Genomic DNA, 16,937 nt, shown 5'->3' on the forward strand with positions numbered 1-16,937 from the left:
ACTCTAGCTTTTGTCAGCTCCCACTCTAGTTTTGAACATTCCGCCATTCATTCCTATGGGACCAATTTCACCACAAAAACGGCGATATTTCGTGAACCGTTCGGCGAAACGTTCCACAATGTAATAGCACACCAATCGGGAACAATCCGCACGTTTTGGTATATTACTGTCTATGTAGTGTAAAAATTGTGGGAGGAGTTAGGGTGGTAAATTTGGCTATAATAATAAGAATATATATGTGAGATAACAGTAAGTGGTCTGCCATGCAAGAACACTTAATAAAGCTACACAGGGTCCTTATGACTTTTTATTATTTCATTTTCTTAAAGGGCCAGTATCAGGAGTGTGGGTTCCTCTACAAACTCATAAAAATCCCTCTATTCAAGCATGCAGCCTGGATGGCCAAGAAAGAGGGGGATAGCAAGTGTGGCCCTTGAAAGGGTACCTTGCAATGGGGAAACATACACTGTACTGCCCTGTAACGTCACGTGTAGGTTTAAGGCACCCCCAAAGCATGCTATTTAAAGAATGTGTGTATTTTTAATGCTGCTTTTTAAGTTGCATTAAAAAGACCATCTCTTCTAAACTGTATTTAACCATTAGCCGCCCGGCCAATGGCCGTTTGGCGGCTTCAGATGTGCCTCTTCATTCCGGGTGCACGCCATTTGGCGTGCTCCCGCACATGCGCCGTTTGCGGTAATGCAGAGCGGCGCAGCAGCGCGATCTGTCACGGGCCGTGCACCTCGGACACGGCCGATGACAGATCCGAGTACCGGCTCCCGTTGCTGGTACCATGTGACCTGCTGTGACCAATCACAGCAGGTCACATGACAGTTGTATACAATGGATGGCTTCATTCATGATGCCATCCATTGTATACTAGTGCCTAGCTGTGAATGGTCACAGCTAATCACATGCACATGTCATGTGATTAGCTGTGACCAAATCACAGCTAAGCACAAAAAAAAAAAAAAAAGCTGAATGAATCGATTTCATTCAGGTAAATGCTTGATTATAGCAAAGTAATTCTTTGCTATAAGCAAATTGTGTAAAAAAAGAAAAAAAAAATACTGATCACTTCCCCAAAGTAGTACAGTGTTGCTATGGTAACATTGTACTACTTTGGTCATAGTAAAATATGAAAAAAAAATCTTAAAAATAAAAAGAAAATGTAATAAAAAATTAAATATAATAAAAAAAAAAATATATATATATTTTTTTTTTTCATACTGTCACCAGTCAGTGTCCCTGTTATCCGCCATGCCAGTTATATGATGACGCTGTACTGCACTGGTGACAGTATGTAAAAAAAAAAATAGTGAAAATAATTTTTTTAATTTTTTCATTTTCCGAAAAATTATGACATAAAAATACAACTTCAAAAAACTCGCCATGCCTCTTATGAAGTACGTCGGACTGTCTACTCTGCAAAAAGGGGTCATTTGTGGGATATCTGTACTGTTCTGACATTCTTGGACCTCAAGAAATTAGATTGGCTGTCAGTGCTTCAGGATTGATCAATATTCAGATCTATACCATAGTTTGTGAACTCTATAACTTTCCTACAAACTAAAAAATACATCCTAATTTAGGTTATTTTCACCAAAGACATGTAGTAGAATACATCTCGGCCTAAATTTATGAAGAACAATTATTTATTTGTAAACTTTTATAACAGAAACAAAGAAAAATTTGTTTTTTTTCAAAATTTTTGGTCTTTTTTTGTTAATTTAGAAAAAAATAAAAACCCCAGCGGTGATTAAATACCACCAAAAGAAAGCTCTAGTTGTGTGAAGAAAATGATAAAATTTTAGTTTGGGTACAGTGTTGTATGACCGCGCAATTGTCATTCAAAGTGTGAGAGCGCTGAAACCTGAAAAATGGCCTGGGCAGGAAGGTGTAAAATTGCACGGTATTGAAACGGTTAAAAAAATGTTTATGCATTGGTACATGTCCTCCATGGCAGTGTCCACTGAAAAAGGCCAGAAAAAATTAAGATTCTGCTCAAATACACTTTTTGCTGGGTTCACCAAACCTCCTGTGAACCAAACTTTTCCTGCTCATTCCTCGTAACCAGAAACTCTCTGTGTAAAGCATCCTGTGTCAATGTTCTGTTATTTCATTGCCGAATACTGCCTATTTCAGGTTTCTTTTCAAAGCCAAGAAACCAGCCTTCATCTCTCCACCTCCTATTGTGCCAGCAATGCCACGTTTGATGAAAGAAGTAGTGCCAGATGACCGGGATGATCCTGAGATCATTATGAACACCACAACAGTATGGAACCACATAATATTTTCTATTTTTTTATTTTACAGACCTTTACTAAAAGTGCACTTGTAGCCATGCACAAAAATGACAACAAAATCAATCCTATAGATGACCATTAGGGGCTCAAAATCCTTAAGTATCGTTTTTTCAAAAATAGCTGTTTTCATAAATAGTGCTTGATGTCCATTGTATATGTGAAAAATAATTTGAAAATGCAATACATTTTTATTAGAAACTCTATTCCTTGTTTAATGTTTCACCGATACATATAGCTAGTACATAAATCTTATTGTAAATTTAAAGCCAATCACCTAAATCTCATATGTATGAGTTTGTTGGACATCCCATTCCCAAATTACCACACTATGGACATGAATATAGAGTTGTTTAGACTCCGCCCTAGGTTTGCAGCTAACAGCCTCTGCTTTTCTATAAAGGCTTTTGCACAATTTTGCAGTGTATTTATGGAAATTTGAGCCCCTTTAGCCAAAATAACAATCATGAGATCAGGGTGAGAAGACACAGCTCACAATTAGAGCTCCAATTTATTCCAAAGGTGTTCAGGTGGGTTGAGATCAGGGCTTTGTGCAGGCCACTCAAGTTTTTCCACACCAAACTAGTCAAACCATTTCTTTATGGAGCTAGTTTTGTACACAGCAGCTAGACTGGATCAAAAAGGGGTCCTCCCTTGAATGCCCACAATTGTCTAAAATGTTTATGTCCACTGTTTAAAAAAATTAAAGGAACACTTTGAAAACACATCAGATCTCAATGGGGAAAAATATTATGCTGGATATCTATACTGATATGGACTGTGTTAGGAATGTAAGGATGTCCCATCGTTTGATGGAAATTAAAATTATCAACTTACAGAGGACTGAATTCAAAGACACCCTGAACATCAAAGTGAAAAAATAATGCAGCAGGCTAGTCCATTTTGCTGAAATTTCATTGCAGCAACTCAAAATGGTACTCAGTAGTTTGTATGACCATGACCTTGTATGCATGCCAGATAATGTCAGGGCATGCTCCTAATGAGACGACAGATGGTGTCCTAGGGTATTTCCTCCCAGATCTGGACCAGGGCATCACTGAGCTTCTGGGCAGTTTGAGGTGCAACCTGGCGTCGTCGAATGGACCGAAACATGATATCTATGTTCTATTTGATTTAGATCAGGCTAGCATGGGGGCCATTCAATGGTATCAATTTCTTCATCCTACAGGAACTGCCTGCATACTCTTGCCACATGAGGCCGGGCATTATCGTACACCAAGAGGAACCCAGAACCCATTGCACCAGCGTAGGGTCTGACAATAGGCCCAAGGATTTCATCCTGATACCTAATGGCAGTCAGGGTGCCATTGTCTAGCCTGTAGAGGTCCCTCCATGAATATGCCTTCCCAGACTATCACTGACCCACCACCAAAACAGTCATACTGAATGATGTAACGGGCAGCATAATGTTCTCCATGGCTTCTCCAGGCCCTTTTACATCTGTCACATGTGCTCAGGGTGAACCTGCTCTCATCTGTGAAAAGCACAGGGTGTCAATGACAGACCTGCCAATTCTGGTGTTCAATAGCAAATTCCAATCAAGCTCTATGTTAAGTGAGCACAGGGCCCCCTAGAGGATATCGGGTCCTCCAGCCACCCTCATGAAGTCTGTTTCTGATTGTTTAGTTAGAGACTTTTACACCAGTGGCCTGCTGGAGGTCATTTTGTAGGGCTCTGGAAGTGCTCATCCTGTTCCTCCTTGCACAAAGGAGCAGATACTGGTCCTGCTGATGGGTTAAGGACCTTCTACGGCCCTGTCCAGCTCTCCTAGAGTAACTGTCTGTCTCCTGGAATCCCCTCCATGCTCTTCAGACTGTGCTGGGAGACACTAAACCTTCTGGCAATGGCACATATTAATGTGCCATTCTGGAGGAGTTGGACTGCCTGTGCAACCTCTGTGGGGTCCAGGTACCGCCTCATGCTACCAGTAGTGACACTGACCCTAGCCAAATGTAAAACTAGTGAAAAACAGTCAGAAAAGATGAGTAGGGAAAAAAATGTTGGTGGCCTCCACCTGTAAAACCATTCCTGTTTTGGGGGTCGTCTCATTGTTGCCCATCTAGTGCACCTGTTGTTAATTTCATTAACACCAAAGCAGCTGAAAATGATTACCAACCCCCTCTGCTACTTAACTGACCAGATCAATATCCCAGGAGTTTCATTGACTTGATGCTATACTCTGATTAAAAAGTGTTCCTTTAATATTTTTGAGCTGTGTATAGTGTAGCATTAACTGTATCCTTTACTGGAATCACCTGAACTTAATAATTTGGAGGAATGTTCTTATACTTTCGACCAAATAATGTAAGTGAAATGGTCAGGTATCCTCAAATTTTTGTCCACATAGCACATCATTTATACAATCAATTTATAAGATAGGTTTAAAAATGCATCAGACAGAGAACTGGTGATGTTGCTAGTTACTACCCAGAAATGACGGTTTATCATGAATGTGAAAAAGGGATAAGACTGCTCATAGCTATTGCAGATTTTCCGGCTGGCACGAGTCTGTGTCTAATCTCTTTGTATGTTCTGTCTTCCCTTCAGTATTATTACTCAGTGAGGGTGTTCGCTGGACAGGAGCCAACTTCAGTGTGGATTGGCTGGGTGACTCCTGACTATCATCTGTATGATATGAACTTTGACCTGAACAAAGTTCGCAATGCCACCATCACTATGGGTGATGATAAGGGAAACATCTTTAACAGGTGAGATAACAAGATTGGGTTATTACAACTAGAAAATAGAATATATCAAATAAGTACTATTTAGTGTATGGGTAAGGTAGCACTAGACCTTGTCGGTGGCGGCTTGACTTGTGGATAGTCCTTAAATCTTCAAGCATGTTAAGATTTGGAGGTGGGTTAGGAGCACTGTGCATGGATAGAACGTCTTAAAATTCCAGCCACTTACACAATAATGATCAGTTTATTAGTACATGACATAAAACATATCCAACACATTTTGGGGCTTACAGATTCCCCTTCATCTGGACTTTGGCAGTGCTAGATCTATATACCATGGGCACTGCAGATTGTGTCCCAATATGTTAATTGTGTTCTGGAGTGTTTTTTGTTTGCAAATCATCTGAGAGTTGCAAGATTTTTTTCTCTTTAGAAGGGGTCATGTGAACTTCAATTAGACTGTGAATAGCAGGGTACATCTACCTTAGTAAGGAACAGTGGGATGGTTCTGTTGCTTTCTATCTGTTGTTTTACTCCATACATTCTGAGGCACAGTTATTCCAGAATTGTGTTGCTTGTCTTTCATAGTATGAATTTAATAAAATAATTTGAAATGTTTTTTTCATGCACAATTGTCCAATTTGTTTACATAATAAACATTTTTGTCTTTCTCAGCATTAAGCGTAGTAATTGTTATATGGTTTGGGGTGGAGAATTCAGCAACAACACTCAACAGGCTCGTGTCCGTAAGGAAGACCTTGTTATTGGCTGCCTACTTGACCTGGCAACTGGACTCATGACCTTCACAGCCAATGGGAAGGAGGTGAACACTTTCTTCCAGGTAGGTGTCATTCTGGACTTCTTATTCTCCCACCAATGTTTGCAATTATTGATGGATACTTTTTTAGAGCTGACATCACCAGGGACAGTGATCCAGACAATATCTGATTGCCTCCAACTGATACCAATGATGAAGCACCATTCCCCCTATTGACATAATCAATGGGACACTATTCTTCTCATTGATATCAACAATGGGGCACTATTTCTACCAATAAAATCAATGATGGGGCAATGGTGCTGGGGCATTTTTTACTCCCATTGACCACAGTCCAGCCCCCCTAAAATCTGAAGGACAGAAAACTAGCCCTTTGCTTAGAAAGTTTAGAGACCCCTGTACTAGCCTAATACTTAAAAGACAAGCTTTTAAAAGTTTTCCCCTCTTCCTTAGGTATTGCTTCAGACTTGAAAATGGAAGGCAAACTCTCAAAAGCTTTTCATTATAGTTTAAAGCAATTTCAGCAAACACCAGGGCTGTGTAAATAATTCCCTATGTTAATGATGTCACTAATGAAGACCAAGGAACAGACCCTGAGTGTTTGTGTGTGTAACTAGCTAATACTAAGTACCATGTACCAATTTTACACAGCCAACCACTTTCTACCCCCCGCAAAATGAATGGGTTCTGGGGGAAGAATGCCGGCTATGATAGGGGTCTCTGTTTTTTTTTTGTTTTTTTTTTGGGGGGGTGGGGTTCAGCCACTCATACCAGTGATGGTCAACTACTGAGATTTTGAGGGACTGCAGACATGCTAGAGGAGGAGGTCACAGACTGCAGGCATACTACAGGAGATGGTTAGAAATTGCAGGCATACTAAAGGAGATGGTCAGAGACTGCAGGCATTCTACAGGAGATGGTCAGAGACTGCAGGCTTGCTATAGGATATGGTCAGAGACTGCAGGCATGCTACAGGAGACAGTTAGAGACTGCAGGCATACTACAATAGATGGTCAGAGACTGCAGGCATACTACAGGATATGGTCAGAGATTGCAGGCATGCTACAGTCAGAGACTGCAGGCATACTACAGGAGACAGTCAGAGACTGCAGGCATACTACAATAGATGGTCAGAGACTGCAGGCATACTACAGGAGATGGTTAGAGACTGCAGGCTTGCTATAGGATATGGTCATAGACTGCAGGCATGCTACAGGATACAGTCAGAGACTGCAGGCATACTAAAGGAGACAGTCAGAGACTGCAGACATAGTACAGGAGATGGTCAGAGACTGCAGAGATACTATAGAAGATGGTCAGAAACTGCAAGCATGCTACAGGAGATTATCAGAGACTAAAAGTGTGTTACAAGTGTGTCCTTGTGGTGACCAGTGTTCTTTCAGTTTCGTAACTACTCTATGTGTGAACAGAGCCTTACAAGACATAACAAAGTGACATTAAAAGGCAGCTGTTCCAGTTTCTGCCTTACAGTCCATTTGCCAAGCACAGTTAGCAGGACAGCAAATGGTTAATAAGTCAAAACATTAACAATAACATATAAAGCCATTTATAACTCTGCCCCAAATTACATCACCAATCTTGTCTCCAAATATCACCCAAACCGTCCTCTCCGCTCCCCGCAAGACCTCCTACTCTCTAGCTCCCTTGTCTCCTCCTCCCATGCTCATTTCCAGGACTTGTCCAGAGCTTCCCCCATCCTCTGGATCTCTCTACCACAATTTATCAGACTATCGCCTACTCTGCACACTTTTAGGTGATCTCTGAAAACCTATCTCTTCAGGGAAGGCCTATCCTGCCCTCAGCTAATAATGGAATCTTCTACTCCTCCTACCAGTCCATCCCCCACAGTTACTACATTTTGTACCACCAGCCCCTCCCTCCTAGATTGTAAGCTCCAAGGAGCAGGGCCCTCCTAACCCTCCTGTATTGAACTGTATTGTTACTGTATTATCTCCCATTATATTGTAAAGCGCTGAGCAAACTGTTGGCGCTATATAAATCCTGTATTATAATAATAATGTCTGTGAGGATCCTAGCTCTGCAGAAACAGCTGAAAATCATCAGGAACACTGTGTCACATACTTATAAGTGATGCTGGCTGCAGCGTCTTCCAGAAGTCTAATCACCATCTCAGTGTTAGTATTAGTGAACATCTTATTTATTTAAGGTACATATATAGCGCCATCAATTTACGCAGCACTTTACATATATATTGTACATTCACATCAGTCCCTAACCCTCAAGGTGCGTACAATCGAAGTCCCTAACTCACATTCATACATACACATACTAGGGCCAATTTAGACAGGAGCCATCTAACCTACCAGCATGTCTTTGTAGTGTGGGAGGAAACCAGAGCACCCAGAGGAAACCCACACAGGCACAGGGAGAACATGCAAACTCCAGGCAGGATGAGCGGTGGCTGGGATTCGAACCAATGACCCTAGTACTGCCAGGCGGAAGTGCTTACCATTTATCCACTGTCCTGCCCCCATCTTCAACTGTCTCTGCAGAGCTCTTTCTGTCAGCGCCCTGTGCACTGCATGTTGTAACATAAATGGTGCCATACCTTCTTCTAGAAGCAGGTACAAACGTCTCTACCTCCCACCCCCATCACCTGCATCTTCTCTTGAGTCAAATGTGGCGGGCTGGGGAAGGGGCGGGTTACAAAGGTGTGTCTTTCAAATTGTATGCAATCAGGCAGGCCCTTGAACTACATAGTTGAAGGTAAATCTAAATGAAATTGAACAAGAAAATTGTATAACATATGGCCAACTTTAGTCAGAGCATTTGGAACACTGATAAAGGATCACCATACTTAAAGCTGAATACCCAAATGAAATACACATATGAGAGTGTCTTACCTGCAAATGGATTTTTATATTTCTCCATTTTTTCCTGAGATATACACAGCCCTGCTAACTCAATACAGCTAGCTTTGGGAACTTGCTTTTCTACAGTGCAACATAGTAATAATATCTAGGTCTTGTCCTTCCCCCAGCCATTGCCTGGACAGTGAAGGAGAAGCAGCAGAGTGATGAGCTCATCACTCTGTCCCTCTAATCTCCCTTCCTGTTAGCCTGTTCTTTGTGTGTACATGAGCGTTGCTACACAGCTTTCTTTCTCTTTGTGCCTTCAAGACTTCTCATGTGCTGTGCCTTGCTGGTTTCCCTTTCCACACACTAACAAACATTAAGCATTCTTCTTTCTCATCACTATATTTTCATCTAAATTGTAGCATCTTTCAAAACCTTACCTTTAGAATCATTCTTTTAATTATTTTTTGTTTTAATTTTCATACACATGGTTTCCTACATTTTGTATAATGTTAGTGTTGCAGCCCTTGCATGTCCTTTCTTTGTACAACAATGTGGAAGAACTTGGTGCTAAAACCAGTAGCAATGACCACATTGTCATCTTCCCTCTTCCTATCTTACCAGGTTGAGCCCAACACTAAGCTCTTTCCAGCTGTCTTTGTTAATCCTTTGAGTCAAACCTTGTTCCAGTTTGAACTTGGAAAATTGAAGGTATGAAAAAATTTTAAATTTTTATTAGTTTTCTGTAAACCAATATATTTTGTATCTGATTTAATTTTCCTTAGCCTCAAAGTAAATACTTTGTCTATTTGCAGAACATCATGCCCATCTCTGCTGCCATGTTTCGCAGTGAAAGCAAGAACTCAGTGCCGCAGTGCCCACCTCGTCTAGATGTCCAGATGCTGACACCTGTGGTATGGAGCCGTATGCCAAACGATTTCTTAACTGTGGAATCATCAAAGGTCAGCGACCGGCATGGCTGGATGGTAGAGTGTACAGATCCACTAATGATGATGGCTCTTCATATACCTGAAGAGAACAGGTAACTGAGCTCTGAACTGAACATACATTGTTGTGAATTTTAGATTTCTCTGCCAATTGTCATGAATCAGATTGCTGCTAAAACAAATAGTAACTCTGCAAGTTTCCGTTATGTAACCATTTTGTAAGGTGTTGTTATGTAGGACAGTCTTGCCTGACTGTTTTTAATTATGACACACGGCAAAACATTTGCATTTCAGGGTAACCAGTATGCCCAAAGCAGAATAAGCATTTTAAGGGGTATATACATACAAGTATGAATATTGAGCAGATATCACAAAGGTTTTATGTGTAGAAAGTTGATGGCAATTAGGGGAAACAAGTGCCAGATGCTAAAGGGTAGCACAGAGCAGAGGGAAATGTCACAAAGGAGGCAGAAAGATGTGAGCGATGAGTGGGAAGTCATTGATGGTGAAGTTCATCAGTGCTTGAGATAATAGACAGGAAATCAGTTTGTTCCTATCCACCCCTCATACATTCTTCTTGACTCTTCCCTATGATGAGCCTTTTCATGGCCAATAGATAAGTGTGGGATGCAGAGAGGATGGACAGTCTTAGACCAACCAGACAGTGCCAAAGCTTTGACCAGTGATAAAAGGCCAGCACTTTGGGCTGAATAGCTACTGCAGGTATTATATATTATAGACACCTCTAGATAGCTGCATTTTATGTCTTTTATGTCAAAATAAGTCACTTTAAGCTAGGCTTAGACTGGCACTAGCTTGTGTAGGTTTGTTAGTGAACTTAGTAGAACCCCCAAAGATGTGGATTCTCAGAGTGCTATTATTATTGAACTGCTTTGAAGAGAAAAATTCGTAGCATTGGACAACTGTTAAGGTTGAGGTTGCTGGGGCTTTGAATCCCCATTAGGCCTTCATTTTGTTAGTCCAGTTGTAGTCTTTAAACCAACAAAATAACCCCAGTAAAAATGCTCTACTGTTGAAGTAATTTTTTTTGTTCCTTGTAGGTGTATTGATATCCTGGAATTGTCAGAACGTTTGGGTATGCTGAAGTTCCATTATCACACCCTTAAACTGTACTGTTCAGTCTGTGCTTTAGGAAACAATCGTGTGGCTCATGCCCTAACCAGCCATGTTGATGAATCTCAGTTGCTTTATACTATTGAGAGTAACCACCTGTCAGGTCTTCTTCGGAGTGGCTTCTATGATCTTCTTATTAGCATCCACTTGGAGTCAGCCAAGAGAGGTCGTATGACCATGAACAGTGAGTTTATAGTTCCTATGACTGACCAGACAAAGAGTATCACGCTGTTCCCCAATGAAAACAAAAAGCACGGGCTTCCTGGCGTTGGCATGAGTACATGCCTTAGACCAGAGCTACATTTTTCCCATACTTGCTTTGTTAGCACTAGCAGTGAACTTTACCAACTCAGTCCATACATACCACTGGATATTCTGAAGACCAAGGCTATAAACATGTTGACAGTATCTGTGCTAGATGGTGGACAACACACCAGGGATCCCGTTGGAGGAAGTGTGGAATTCCAGTTTGTACCAGTTCTAAAGCTTATCTCCACCCTCTTAATCATGGGTGTCTTTGAGGATGATGATGTACGACACATCTTAAAGATGATTGAACCCAATGTGTTTTCTGAGGAGGAGCCAGCAGAAGAAGGAGAGAAGACTGAAGAAGGTGCAGAGGATAGTGCAGAAAAAGAGGCTACAGAAAAAGGAGGTGAGGAGGAAGCAGTAGAGGGAGAAGGACAGGAGAAGAGTGAAGAAGAAGAGAAAGGAGTTGAAGCTGAAGAGGCCGAAGCCAAAGAGGAGGAGGAGAGCCTGGAGGAAGGCTTACTGCAAATGAAGCTGCCTGAGTCTGTCAAATTGCAGGTAGGCATCTTTATTAGTTTCTTATACATTCAGTTTTCCATTGAATAGCTGCTTTTAGTTATAAAGGCCAAAAGAACCACTGTCCTGCCACTGTAGTGTTCCTCTAAATGCAAGAAGTGTACAAGTATTGGTGTATGTAGAAACAGGAAAAGACGCAGCTTTAGAGCAGAATTCTTCAGTCTACATTTCAATTCCTTTGATATTTTTAGTGGTTGACAATAGAGATTGGATCTATTTATTATTGACAAAATGGTGGTTGCCATATCCAGTACATACAATGATCTGCAAGTGTCTGCTTTTACAGGCTCCAATGACCTGTCTAGCAAGGGCAATTTCTTTGTTTCAGACTCTCTTAGCGGTGGCTCTGCATATCAAATAGGAAAAGTATTGTATAGAAACACAAAGTCAAGGAGAAATTGAACTGAGCTTTTGGAGGCAGAGTTGTTTAAGTGCAAATGAACTTTGATTGGTACATGTAGCCCACAAACACTCAGCTTTGCATTGTGAATATCACAAATATAAGCAGGACTTTAAGGGAGCAGAAGTCATTGTGATAGTAAGTAAATATAACATGAAAGATTGGAAAACACTGCTTTAGTCGCTATTCTCCATTTCTACAGATGTGTAACCTGCTGCAGTATTTCTGTGATCGGGAACTGCAGCATCGTGTTGAAGCCATCATTGCCTTCTCTGAGCGTCACATGGACAGCTTGCAAACCAATCAGAGACAGCGTTACAAAGAACTAATGCAAGCATTCACAATGTCTGCAGCAGAGACAGCGCGGCGAACCAGAGAATTCCGTTCTCCTCCACAAGAACAGGTGATTCTTCCCAGCATTTATACTAATCAGATATTCATATCTGGTTACAGAACCTCCTTCATCTGGGATGACATGGTTACTATAATTTTAGGAAGACCGTTTTAGAAAATTATTGATTAAAGCATTGTTAAATTGGTAGGGTCATTTTTAAAAACATTTAATTTCAAAATGGCTTCCCTAGCATACAGTATATATGGTATGCCATTTTTATTAAGTGGAGTTTTTGTTTTCTGCCTCTAAACTCTCCTGCCACTAAACTCCTCTAAACGTCTATGTGTGCATGGACACACAGGCTAACATTCAGGGGGTTTAGAGGCAGAAAAAAAATGCCAAATGTTCCTAGGAGCAGCTGAAAAAATGTCCAGTGTGCATGAGGCCATGGATAATGAAGTAGATTCTCCTTACTGAAGCAGGAGTGTATTTCAGATAAGCCAGGAAGTAGAGTCTAGACTCTGTAAAATAAATGAGAAACTAGTGTTTCCAGATTCCTAGATCAGTTTTGGGTTAACACATATTTGACACAGCTTTATCTAAGGTGAAGAGCAAAACAGATATGTGAGTTGATGCTAACAACTTTACCATAGGTTTTACACATTGGACACTGACAGAACAGAACGTTTTTATTCTGCATTTCACCAAAGTACTACTGTAATGAGGAGAAAGAAACTCAAAAAGGACAGGCCGTATATGTTAAGGTGCTAGGGAAACTAACTCCATCTTTCCTCTGTGTGGACACAGACTACGGATCCCTAGTTCTTCCTCACTTCATTGAATTACAATGTTTTAAGGCCAGAATGCCTAGCAAAATGTGAGCCCAATGATTCACATGTGTGCAAATGATAAAAAATAAGAATTTACTTGTTGGGTAGGTGCAGCAGGTTTGGCAAACAGCAATGTACTGTACTACAGAATTTGTCAAACAATACATACAGGCCTGGAAGGGAAGCTCACCTGACTGGGGCACTTACAACAGTTCAGAGTCAGCGATATATAGATTCGAGCTGCAGGCAGCGCCTGTTATGAGGAGTGGAGTGTGGCCTGGCTGGTCCAACCCAAAGGGGAGTTTCCTGAAGAGGAGACATAGGCTCTGCTCTCTCCATATTCCATTGAAACCTCTCCTTACCGCTATTGCTGTCTCTGACAGACAAGTATAATGTCCCTACACTAGCATTGTCCCTACACTAGCATTGTCCCTACACTAGCCAAAACCCAGGGCAGGGACTTCAGAAGACAAAAGATGGCCTCCATGGTCACCTGTATCCAGCATATCCAACCGGATCACTGCTCCAGGGGACTGGAGAAAGCATCAGGGAAACCCAGTTTCTCCCGACTTCCTCCAGCTGCATTGCCGCTATGATGAAGGGCCACCTGCACTGGAGACTGTAGACTGCACCTGCCTACATGCTAAATAGCTTTATTTTGTGATAATTCTGTGTAATTTTGACTCCTTCCTAAAAAATATTAGCCGTGCAGCACAGCCATTCACATGGCATCTGATGTCCTTTTCAGATTAACATGTTAGTGAATTTCAAGAATATTCCTGAGGAGGATTGTCCTGTGCCAGAAGAAATCCGGGATGAGCTCACTGAGTTTCACACTGATCTACTGACCCACTGCGGTAAGAGAGTCCTGGACTATTGTTTCTCCTGTAGCTCTTCAAATTGAATACAGTTGCCTCTTGCAGAGGAAAGAGCATAGCTCAGCCAAATAGCATTTGCTCTTAGGCCCAGTTTAGGGCTTTCAAAAATACCTGCAGCCTTTCCAATAATACGTTTAAGTAGTATTTAATGTGTGTTTGGTGATGTGTTTTTATATACATGTTTAGAAATATGAGCCTTTGCTCATTAAAACTTATGTGACTTATTTACGTATATGGTGTGGACACATTTACTGCAGCAATTTTCAAACAGTATTGAGCCATTAAGGTCAGTGTTTGCCTCAGACGAGCTGAAGTAAGTTCCTGTGGTGCAAAACATGTACAGTTAGGTCCATATATATTTGGACACAGGCACAATTTTCATACTTTTGGCTCTGTATGTCCACCAGAATAAATTAAAATGAAACAATCCAAATGACTTTGAAGTGCAGAGTTTCAGCTTTAATTCAAGGGGTTGAACATAAATCTCAAGAACAAATATTAGGAACTGCAACAATTTTTATACACAGTCCCTCCATTTTTAGGGGTTCAAATGTAATTGGGCAAATGAATATAATCATAAATAAAATGTTTGTGTTTAATATTTTGTTGAGAATCCTTTACTGGCAATGACTGCCTGACATCTGGAACCCATGGACATTACCAAAGACTGGGTTTCCTCCTGTCTGATGCTTTGCCAGCCTCTAACTGCAGCTGTCCTCATTTCTTTCTGCCTTTAGTTTTGCCTTCAGCATATGAAATGTATGCTCAATTGGGTTGAGATCGGGTGATTGACTTGGCCATTGCAGAATATCCCACTTCTTTTCCTTCAAAAGCTCCTGGGTTGCTTTTGCAGTGTGTTTTGGATATTGTCCATCTGTACTGTGAAGCACCGTCCAATCAACTTTGCTGCATTTGTCTGAATCTGGGCTGACAGTATATCTCTAAACACTGCAGAATTCATCCAGCTGCTTCTGTCTTCTGTCACATCATCAATAAATACCAGTGACCCAGCGCCACTGGAAGCCATGCATGCCGATGCCTTCACACTGTCTCCACCATGTTTTACGGATGATGTTGTGTGCTTTGCATCATGAGCTGTTCCAAACCTTCTCCACACTTTTTTCTTCCTGTCATTCTGGTACAGATTAATCTTAGTTTCATCCGTCCAAAGAATGCTTTTCCAGAACTGGTCTGGCTTTTTTAGAAGTTTTTTGACAAAGTCTAATCTGGCTTTCTATTCTTCAGGCTTATGGATGGTTTGCACCTTGTGGTGAACCCTCTGTATTTGCCCTCGTGAAGTCTTCTCTTGATTGTAGACTTTGACAATGATACACCCACCTCCTGGAGAGTGTCCTTCAGTTGTCTGGATGTTGTGAATTAGTTTTTCTTTACCATAGAGAGGATCCTGCGATCATCCACCACTGCTGTCTTCTGTGGATGTCCATGTCTTTTTATGTTGCTGAGCTCATCAGTGCACTCTTCTTTCCTCAGAATATACCAGACTGTTGATTTGGCCACTCCTAATGTTGCTGCTATCTCTCTGATGGATTTGTTTTGTTTTTGAAGCCTTACAATGGCCTGTTTCACTTGCATGGACAGCTCCTTTGAATGCATGGTGTAGGTTCACAGCAATAGATTCCAAATGCAAATACCACACTTAGAATCAACTCTAGACCTTTTACCTGCTTAATTGATGAAGCAATAATGAAGCAGTAGCCCACACCTGGCCATAAAACAGCTTTTGATTCAATAGTCCAATTACTTTTGGTCCCTTGAAAAAGGGGGGATGGCTATTCTTAAGAGCTGTAATTCCTAAACCCTTCCTCCAATTTGGATGTACATACCTTCAAATTAAACCTGAGAGTGTGCACTTTTAGCCCATATCCATTATATAACTACAGCTTGAATGTGTTTTGTTAAATACTTGAAAATAAAATAAAATTGTGCCTGTGTCCAAATATATGTGGACCTAACTGTATGTCTAATGTATAGTATAATGTTTATATTTAGTATGAGAATGTGGAAGAGTTTCAGTGTGAAAGGGATAAGCACTTAGCAGCTGTGCTGCTATTTTGAGTATAATACAAAAAAAATACAATACAATTATGCAGTTCACAGATGGCAACCAATTAAATTATCCATACAGTGAACTTGTCGGGCATTACAGAGGAAAGGCACATCGGTAAAAGTAATTTAAGGTAGAAAAGTACAAATGTTAAATATGTATTTCCCAAAGTCACAGCATAAATTGGGGAGCTACAGTTGGAATAGAAGATGAAGGGAGGGCATAGGAAGAATGAAGGACAAAGAGGAAGAAGATGGGAACCGCAGAGTGGGGAAGAAGAAGAGGACAACGAAAAAAGAGGGGCGGGGGGTGGGGGCCTAAAGGTGCTATAGAGAGGAGAATAGTAGTGTAGGTATCTGGAACTCAGTCAGTGTCTAAGTCAACTCCCAAGGAACCTATCCAGGCCATCTAGATCTTATTGAATTTCCTAGAGCAATTACGACTAGCGTAGGAAAATTTATACAGAGGTAACACCATGTTAAAAGTTGCACGCCAAGAGTCAATAGTTGGAGGCATAGGGCATTTCCACTTAAGGAGAATTTCCCTCCTGGCATAGAAGGAGGCAAAGAATACAAATAGTTTGACATAGCAGGGCAAGGTCAGAAGTAAATCGTATGTACTCTCCAGCGCCTCAGGATATGCACAGCCAAAAGGGAAGCCAAGGGTACCAGGACAGCGACAACCAAAGGAAATGCTTCAGGGGTGCAGCCCTCCTCAGACAGGGAAATCAGCCACTGGATAGAGAGAAAACAGGTGGCGCACACACCTAGTGCATTATCCAAGGTTTATTGTAAGGAGTGAAAGAATAATAAAAACATACTCACAGACGAAGTATGTATCTAAAAAGCATAGAAAAATGACAATGGCCACAACAGCAGGCAAGGTGTTCTCACTGTCAGTG

The 16,937-nt window shown here is 41.1% G+C and overlaps 1 protein-coding gene across 4 annotated transcripts in view; it reads left to right on the forward strand.

The window, feature by feature from the left end:
* The window catches only part of RYR1 (ryanodine receptor 1), a 255,817-nt gene that overhangs the window by 124,982 nt on the left and 113,898 nt on the right, over nt 1-16,937 (forward strand). For all 4 annotated transcript variants that reach the window (XM_089658190.1, XM_089658192.1, XM_089658191.1 and 1 more), the window contains exons 30-37: nt 2,146-2,275; nt 4,872-5,032; nt 5,684-5,849; nt 9,248-9,334; nt 9,439-9,665; nt 10,632-11,511; nt 12,132-12,332; nt 13,842-13,950. In XM_089658190.1, coding sequence (XP_089514316.1) covers nt 2,146-2,275; nt 4,872-5,032; nt 5,684-5,849; nt 9,248-9,334; nt 9,439-9,665; nt 10,632-11,511; nt 12,132-12,332; nt 13,842-13,950 — 1,961 coding nt within the window. The remainder of the gene's footprint in view (nt 1-2,145; nt 2,276-4,871; nt 5,033-5,683; nt 5,850-9,247; nt 9,335-9,438; nt 9,666-10,631; nt 11,512-12,131; nt 12,333-13,841; nt 13,951-16,937) is intronic.

Source organism: Staurois parvus, unplaced genomic scaffold, assembly GCF_062004578.1.
Source record: "Staurois parvus isolate SC_StPar_1 unplaced genomic scaffold, SC_StPar_1.0 ptg001058l, whole genome shotgun sequence".
NCBI lineage: Eukaryota > Metazoa > Chordata > Amphibia > Anura > Ranidae > Staurois > Staurois parvus.